Source organism: Mustelus asterias, chromosome 8 (assembly GCF_964213995.1).
Source record: "Mustelus asterias chromosome 8, sMusAst1.hap1.1, whole genome shotgun sequence".
NCBI lineage: Eukaryota > Metazoa > Chordata > Chondrichthyes > Carcharhiniformes > Triakidae > Mustelus > Mustelus asterias.
The window spans coordinates 5545553-5554567 of record NC_135808.1 but is presented as its reverse complement, the minus strand read 5'-3'; the positions used below and the strand labels follow the sequence as shown (position 1 = coordinate 5554567).

Sequence of the window (9015 nt, the reverse complement as noted above, 5' to 3'; positions counted from 1 at the left end):
GGAGGAGGAGGGGTGGGGTCGCGGGGGGGGGGAGGAGGAGGGGTGGGGTCGCGGGGGGGGGGGGAGGAGGAGGGGTGGGGTCGCGGGGGGGGGGGAGGAGGAGGGGTGGGGTCGCGGGGGGGGGAGGAGGAGGGGTGGGGTCGCGGGGGGGGGAGGAGGAGGGGTGGGGTCGCGGGGGGGGGAGGAGGAGGGGTGGGGTCGCGGGGGGGGGAGGAGGGAGGGGTGGGGTCGCGGGGGGGGGAGGAGGAGGGGTGGGGTCGCGGGGGGGGGAGGAGGAGGGGTGGGGTCGCGGGGGGGGGAGGAGGAGGGGTGGGGTCGCGGGGGGGGGAGGAGGAGGGGTGGGGTCGCGGGGGGGGAGGAGGAGGGGTGGGGTCGCGGGGGGGGGAGGAGGAGGGGTGGGGTCGCGGGGGGTGGAGGAGGAGGGGTGGGGTCGCGGGGGGTGGAGGAGGGGTGGGGTCGCGGGGGGAGGAGGAGGGGTGGGGTCGCGGGGGGAGGGATCACGGGGGCGGAGGAGGGGTGGGGTCGCGGGGGGAGGAGGGGTGGGGTCACGGGGGAGGACGAGAAGGAGTAGTGTCACGGGGGGGAATGAGTGGGGTCATGGGGGGGTGGGAGGAGGAGGTGTGACGTCACGGTGGGGGCGGGGGGGGGTGGGTGGGCGGGGGGGGGGGGCGGAAGAGGGAGTGTGGTATAGAGCAAACCAGCAAATTAAACCACTCCGCATGTGCAGACACAAGCGTTTGCATTTCTGTGCAGACACTTTTCAGTACCATCATAAACCCAAGCAAAGAAGCTGATGCAAAATAAAGCTGCTGTTAGTAAAAGAGCTGAATCTTTTCCGCATTCGCAGATTAACATTCCAGGCTATTAATGGGATGGCAGATGTGAATTGAGCCTCAATGCAGATTTCAGCAGATTTGATTTGATTTATTGTTGTCACATGTATTAACAGACAGTAAAAAGTATTGTTTCTTGCGCGTTATACAGACAAAGCATACTGTTCATAGAGACGGAAAGGAGAGAGTGCAGAATGTAGTGTTACAGTCATAGCTCGGCTGTCGAGCAAGATCAACTTAGTGCGAGGTAGGTCCATTCAAAAGTCTGATGGCAGCCGGGAAGAAGATGTTTTTGAGTCAGTTGGTGCATGAACTCGGACTTTTGGATCTTTTTCCTGAAGGAAGAAGGTGGAAGAGAGTATATCCAGGGTGCGTGGGGTCCTTAATAATGCTGGTTGCTTTTCCAAGGCAGCGGGAAATGCAGACAGAGTCAATGGATGGGAGGCTGGTTTGCGTGATGGATTGGGCTACATTCACGACCTTTTGTAGTTCCTTGCGGTCTTGGGCAGAGCAGGAGTCATATCAAGGTGTGATACAACAAGGAAGAATGCTTCTGTGGTACATCTGTAAAGTTGGTGAAAGTCATAGTGGACATACCAAATTTCCTTCGTCTTCTGAGAAAGTAGAGGCGTTGGTGGGCTTTCTTAACTATAGTGTCGGCATGGGGGGACCAGGGCAGGTTGTTGCTGATCTGGACACCTAAAAACTTGAAGCTCTCAACCATTTCTACTTTGTACCCATTGATGTAGACAGGTGCATGTTCTTCTTTACGCTTCTTGAAGCCGATGACTATCTCCTTTATTTTGTTGACATTGAGGGAGAGATTATTGTCGCTGCACCAGTTCACCAGATTCTCTATCTCATTCCTGTACTCTGTCTTGTCGTTGTTTGAGGTCTGACCCACTGCGGTGGTGTCATCAGCAAACTTGAAAATTGAGTTGGAGAGGAATCTGGCCACACTGTAATAGATGTATAAGGAGTATAGTAGGGGTTGATAACACAGCCTTGTGGGGCACCGGTGTTGAGGATGATCGTGGAGGAGGTGTTGTTGCCGATCCTAACTGATTGTGGTCTGTGGGTTAGGAAGTTCGGGATCCTGTCAGAGGGAGGAACCGAGGCCCAGGCCACGGAGTTTGGAGGCGAGTTTCTTCGGAATAATGGTGTTGAAGGCTGAGCTGTAGCCAATAAATAGGAGTCTGACATAAGTGTCTTTGTAATCTAGGTGTTCCAGGGTTGAGTGCAGGGCCAGGGAGATGGTGTCTGTGGTGGTAGGTTAACTGTAGTAGATTCAGGTAGTCCGGGAGGCTGGAATTGATTCGCAGCTGTCTGTCTGCGAGCATTGTAACCCCGGAGGAAAGTTGTACCGTTTTCTAATCTGCTTTGTTGCAGCCTTCAGCTCTTCAGCAGAGAGAAAGTGTTTGCATTTCTGTAGCATCTTTCACATCCTGGAATGTCCCGGAGCATTACCCTGGCAATGGACAGTTTTTTAAGTGATGTTATCAAGTGTAGGAAAATGTGACAATTTGCACTCAGAAAGCTCCTACCAACCGGGCAATGAGAGTTTTGAATGATGATGTTTGAGGGCTAAATATCTGCCAACATGCCAGGGCAGGACTCCCCTGTCTGTATGATCATTTATATTCAATTGAAAGGTGAAGCAGGAAAACCACAGCTTCACCCCTCCTGCCAGGAGGAGGAGGCATTTAATGGGCTCCCATCAGCTTTTGTGGAACAACTCCCAATTGGGGTTCTCTCAATGCCGTGTGGGCCGATCTCTGTCTCTGCGGCTGTGTCTGATTTGATTTGATTTATTATTGTCACATGTATTAACATACAGTGAAAAGTATTGTTTCTTGCGCGCTATACAGACAAAACATACCGTTCATAGAGAAGGAAACGAGAGTGCAGAATATACTGTTACAGTCATAGCGAGGGTGTAGAGAAAGATCAACTTAATGCAAGGTAAGTCCATTCAAAAGTCTGACAGCAGCAGGGAAAAAGCTGTTCTTGAGTCAGTTGGTACGTGACCTCAGACTTTTGTATCTTTTTCCCGACGGAAGAAGGTGGAAGAGAGAATGTCTGGGGTGCCTGGGATCCTTAATTATGCTGGCTGCTTTACCGGGGCAGCGTGAAGTGTAAACAGAGTCAATGGATGGGAGGCTGGTTTGTGTGATGGATTGGGCTACATTCACGACCTTTTATAGTTCCTTGCGGTCTTGGACAGTGTTTTATTCACTTACAGGATGTGGGCATCACTGGCACGGCCAGAATTTATTGCCCACCCCCTAATTGTCTGTGCGTGCGTGCCGTGCGTGCGTGCGTGCATGTGTGTGTGCGTGTGCAAGGACCCAGGTTCGATTCCTGGCTTGGATCACTGTCTGTGTGGAGTTTGCACATTCTCTGTGTCTGCGTGGGTTTCCTCTGGGTGCTCCGCTTTCCTCACATTCCAAAAATGTACAGGTACAGGTTAGGTGAATTGGCCGTGGTAAATTCTCCCTCAGTGTACTCGAACCAGGCACCAGACTGTGGTGACTAGGGGATTTTCACAGTAACTTCATTACAGTGTGAATGTCACCCTACTAGTGACTAATAAATAAAGTTTTTTACCTGTGTGCATGTGTGTTCTGTGTGCGTGCACATGTGTGCGTGCGTGTCTCTGTGCGAGTATGTGTTCGTGCATGGCTGATGTGCATGATGTGAATTTGAAGTATTCTCTGTCCCTCTGGATCACCCCTGGGCTTGATCCGTTCTCAGACTCACATGCACTCACTTGTGATCAGGGCAAAGCTGTTTGCTGTAAATATTCCTGCTTTCATATTTCCTTGGCTCCATGCACTGACGCCATCCGAATTATCCCTTATCTCACACTTGGGAAAGACCCTGGGTGTTGAGAGACAATTTCCGTGACCATTACAGGAGCTACTGAATATTTTCTTGTCTTCACTTTGCCTGAATTGACTTTATTGTTAACTGAAATTTGAAAGATGTTGGGAGGGTGTGTAAGGGAACATGGAGTCATGGTAGACAGATGAAGTTGGGTCACATATCAGCCTTGGGTGATGAAACAGGCCCAAGGGGCCGAATGGCCCTCTATTTCCTCAATAAGCGATCACAGAAATTGGATTTAATTCAGATTTCAGGTTATCCAGTGAGAAATTAGGTACCTGTTTATCTTGGAGAAGCATAACTTCATTTAAAGTTGCAAGAATTCCGAGGCACACTTGATTTGATTTAATGCCATGCTCCAGTGTGGCCCTTAGCCCAAGCAGAAAACTGATCCCCATCTGGCACACTATGAATGGCTGTTTAGCGTGATTCATGCTTGTTGTGGAAATCGTGCTTATTGTGCACATTGTGTGTGTGTGTGTGTGTGTTGAGAGGGCTGGTGACTACTTGCACAAAAGCATTCCCTTCCGCCCAATAGAGTGTAACCTATTTACAAAGCAGGCTTCGGGCACCTAGTGAGCTAACGTGTCTGGAATTTGTGGTTACTGCCGCGGGTTTGAGGGTACTCAGGCTGGTTATAATGGTTGCTCTGCACCCTCTGCATCGTCTGTGCTACGTTCAGAGCCTTGGATGCAGGCAGGCGAAACACAGAGGGGTCTCACTTCCCCCGCTTTGTTGATTTCTTTCTCAGCCTCCCGCCGTGGAGAGCACCCCAGTTGTGCACTTTCTTTCATTTCCTGAACCTATTGCATGACACACACAAACATGAGCAAGTTTTGTTTATTGTAAGGATGCAGGTAATCAAGCAAGGACGGTATGTGCTGAACTTCAACTCTAAGCCTCTTTAATTTAACCTTTTGCAGAATATTAGAGTGCAACTGTAATTCTGTTCCAAAAGTTATTGTTGACAGCTTGTGGCTTTCAGCTTTTGCATTGCCTGAGATTTACGACCCTGTACTCCACACAACTTGTTTGGGGGGGAGGGGGTGTCCCCCCTGAGATTCCTGATCAGGGCATTAAGTTAGAATGGTTGTGCAACCCACCCCCGACCTTACTGGAGAGTTAAAGACTTGTGTTTATATAGCACTTTCCGTGACCACCAGATGTTCCAGAGTGCTTTTACATCCATTAAAATACTTTTTCAATGTAGTCACGGACATTCTGCAGGAAGTGTGGCAGCCAATTTCTGTTCAGCAAGCTCAACAAACAGTGTGGTGATGATCAAGTGATCTGTATTTCAGATTGAGACTTTTTTTTCATTCATTCGAGGGATGTGGGCTTTGCCAGGCCGACATTTATTGCCCATCCAAACGCACGCATAGTGCATGTGAAACAATACTTTTAGCTGTATACGAATACATGTGACAATAATAAATCAAATCAAAACTTGCCCTTGACTTGGACAAACTTTTATTCATTCGAGGAACATGGGTGTCGCTGGCTGGCCAGTATTTATTGCCCATCCGTAGTTTTCCTTGGCAGGCAATTGAGAGTCAACCACATTGCTGTGGCTCTAGAGTCACATGTAGCCAGGCCAGGTAAGGATGGCAGATTTTCTTCCCTGAGGATATTAGTGAACCAGATGGGTTTTTATGACAATTGACCATGGGTTTCATTGTCATCAGTTGATACTTAATTCCAGATTTATTTTTTATTGAATTCAAATTTCATCATCTGCCGTGGTGGGTTTCGAACCCAGATCCCTAGAACATTAGGTGTGTTTCTGGATTATTGTGTCATCTCCGATGCGCAATGCTCTAAGGATGTGACTTGACGTGAGTTTTGGATGAGATCAGGTTTTCTGTTCAAGCTCAACGAACAGCAGCGGGATGTTGACCAATGATCTGTTATAATGTTGATTGAGCTATGAATATCTTATTCAAGGGATGTGGGCTTTGGGGCGGATTGCTGGTGAGGAGAATATTGGGTAGAGGGAATACAGCAAAGATTTACCAGGCTGATTCCTGGGATGGCGGGTCTGTCTTTCAGGATTACATTCACTGGAGTTTAGAAGGGTGAGAGGGGATCTCATAAAAACTTATAAAATTCTAATAGGGTTAGACAGGGTAGATTCAGTAAGAATGTTCCCAGTGGCGGGGGTGTCTAGAACTAGGGGGTCATAGTTTGAGGATAAGGAGTAAACCTTTTAGAGCTGACGTCAGGAGAAATTGCTTCACCCAGAGGGTGGTGAATGTGTGGAATTCACTACCTCAAAGTAGTTGAAGCCAAAATGCTGTCTGATTTCAAGAAGAAATTAGATATAGCTCTTGGGGTTAAAAGGATCATGGGATATTGGAGGAATCCGGATATTGAATTTGATGATCAAAATGAATGGCAGAGCAGGCTCAAAGGGCCGAATGGCCTACCCCTGCTTCTAGCTTCTATATTTCTCTAACTTCAGCATGGACCAGCAACAGCACTGCTGGAACACCAGGACAATCCATTAACAACCCCCGTTGAACTGTCTTGTGTGTGCTCTGGTAATCCATTCGTCCTGAGTGCAGGGAATAGGAAAATCTGCCCGTGACCCGTTTATTCTGGACCTGAAAACCTCCTTTGGAAGTGATCCAGACTTTGGGAGACACGCGTGCGATCACATTGCTGAGTGTTTTTCCACAATTGAGATGAATGCAACGTGAGTTCGACATCACTTTTTTTCCTGAAGCTGTAATGGTAACACTGAGACGGGCATTCTTCAGGGATTTTATCTCACTGATCTGGAAATGTACGATGAACTGGCCTCTGCTGACACAATACAACTGCACATTTCTGGGCCAGAGAGTATTGTCTGACCTGTGACTTTTCACGAGTATTTAATAAACCCCATTTCTTGCATTTCCCTTTCTGATGCAGTGACAGCTCCCGGCTGCTGTGAAGAACATTCTAAGAAGTTTAACAACACCAGGTTAAAGTCCAACAGGTTTATTTGGTAGCAAAAGCCACACAAGCTTTCGGAGCTCTGAGCCCCTTCTTCTGTTTTCCAGATTACATTCACCAGATTACAGCAGGCACCACTGGTGCAGCGATTATTCCTCTCATGGATGAAAGCCACTCCAGCCCGACTCCCCTGCGCTAGTTTTGAATTCACCAAAACAGATTGTCTGCTTATAATCACTAAGCACTTTGGGACAGTTTGCTGTGTGCAAATTAGCTGTCACATTTACACTGACCCCGGTAGAATTCCGGCGAATGAGTTGAATGACCTCCGTGTGCTGTGAATTCAGTGATGTTAATATCGCACTGCCACACTGTCCAGTGTCCTCCGGGTGCTCTGGTTTCCTCCCACAGTCCAGTGAGTGACCCACTCTTTAAAGTGGGTTTAAGAGTTTGTATTAAAAATGGAGTTGAGGGTAAGAGGTGGTGTGGCTAATATTTAACCCCCTCCAAACCTGCGCAGCTCGGGGCTCTGCTTTATTTTCCAACCCTGGCTCCACATCCTCCTTTTCCTGCTTTTGTTTCAGCAACGTCACCATGGCGTACTCCGACGTGAAAGACCTGGTGCTGCGTGACATCGACCGAATCCTCTTCCCTTCCTCCGACTGCCGTCAGTTCAACAAGACTGAATCGCTCAGGTAGTTTTACACTTTGGGGGCTGGGGGTGCAGAATTTGACTTTCCTTCATCAGGGTGGGAATGGGTGGCTGAGTGCACACACTGAGGATGGAGGTGGGGGGGTAAAGGGGGTGTGGCAATGCAATGAGAAATGACAAGGTCCCATCTTCACTCCAGAGCTGTGAGCGAATATGCTGGAGAATTTTGTACAACCCCTCCCCCACTCCTGGGGTGGCACAGTGGTTAGCACTGCTGTCTCACAGCACCAGGGACCCGGGTTCGATTCCTAGCTTGGGTCACTGTCTGTATGGAGTTTGCATGTTCACCCCGTGTCTGCGTGGGTTTCCTCCGGGTGCTCTGGTTTCCTCCCACAGTCTGAAAGACGTGCTGGTCAGGTGCATTGGCCATGCTCCCTCAGTGTACCCGAACAGGCGCTGGAATGTGGCGACTAGGGGATTTTCACAGTTACTTAATTGCAGTGTTGATGTAAGTCTACTTGTGGCACTAATAAATAAACTTTTCCCAAAATTTACATGGAAGGAAATTTCAGCCCAGTGTTGCCTCTGTTGTTGAGGACACAGATTTAAAATTGAAGCGTATCTCTCTCTAATTCAAACTAGCTACTGAAATGCGAGGCTTGGCGTTACATTGTGAGTTTTATTTTCGATTCAGGCTTGCTGATGAATTACGTGGCTGGGTGCACAGACACCAAATTGAAAGGACGAAGTCCAACGAAAAACCAAAGCGTCAAAAGAAATTTAAACAAGGCATGGTAGGTAGAGATTACCCCAACGTAGGCCATGACTGTCCGAGCTGAAATAAAGGTGGCTGATCCGACCGTTTAATTGTTTGTAGGTTATTACTTAGTCCCCAATTGTTTCGCTAAGAATGGGGAGCCCTTCACAGAATTAAAAGCTGTCTCAGCTGGGCTACCCAAATGTGGAAACCATAAAGACTATTGGCTATGTCTCATCTCATCCTTGTATGTTATAATAACTCGGATGCCGCAGCTTTGAGGCATTTTTTGTATCTCTAGATTTAGTGTTGAATCTCCCATCCTTATTCTCGAATCTGGCCTCGGCCTCAGCCCCTCCCCTCTCTATAACCTCCTTCGCTCACTTGACTTCTCCTCCTGCCTAACTTCCTCCACTGCCTCTCCCGCTCCCGCACGTGGGATGAAGTCTGGAATTTATAAAGCACGCCAGATTTATCCAGTTCATCCACACTGCTGTGCAGCACTGTTTGGAGGGCACGAAGAGGTCACTGAAACAGGAATGATCGTTTTGTGGTCGTCCTTTCTCCGGTGTGTGTGTATGTTATATGTATATGTTTTAGCTGTGTGTTTAATATGTTATATAACTTCGCCCAGGTGGATGTGTGCATCCTCAGTTCAGTGTCCCACCTGTAAGGTGGCACCTCAGACAGTGTGGCACTCCCACAGCGCTGCACTATGGGTCAACCCAGATTCTGTTCTCCGGACTCTGGAGTGGTGCTAGAACCCGCCAAGACATTTTAACCCAGATTAACCCGCCTTCCCACAGACTGAGGATTTGTTCATCAATTCCTGTGTGTCAAAGATGGGGAGCTGCTGCCTTTGAATTCTTAAACTCTTGTCTCTCCATGACTGCGGGGAAGAATGCGGTCGGTTATGTTACTTGCTAATGTTGCTTGCCTTTTAATGTCTC

The 9015-nt window shown here is 48.6% G+C and overlaps 1 protein-coding gene across 3 annotated transcripts in view; it reads left to right on the top strand.

Moving 5' to 3' along the window:
* Positions 1-9015, top strand: part of atf6b (activating transcription factor 6 beta) — a 110392-nt gene that overhangs the window by 80602 nt on the left and 20775 nt on the right. For all 3 annotated transcript variants that reach the window (XM_078217304.1, XM_078217306.1, XM_078217305.1), the window contains 2 exons: positions 7241-7351; positions 8003-8102. In XM_078217304.1, the coding sequence (XP_078073430.1) occupies positions 7241-7351; positions 8003-8102 (211 nt within the window). The remainder of the gene's footprint in view (positions 1-7240; positions 7352-8002; positions 8103-9015) is intronic.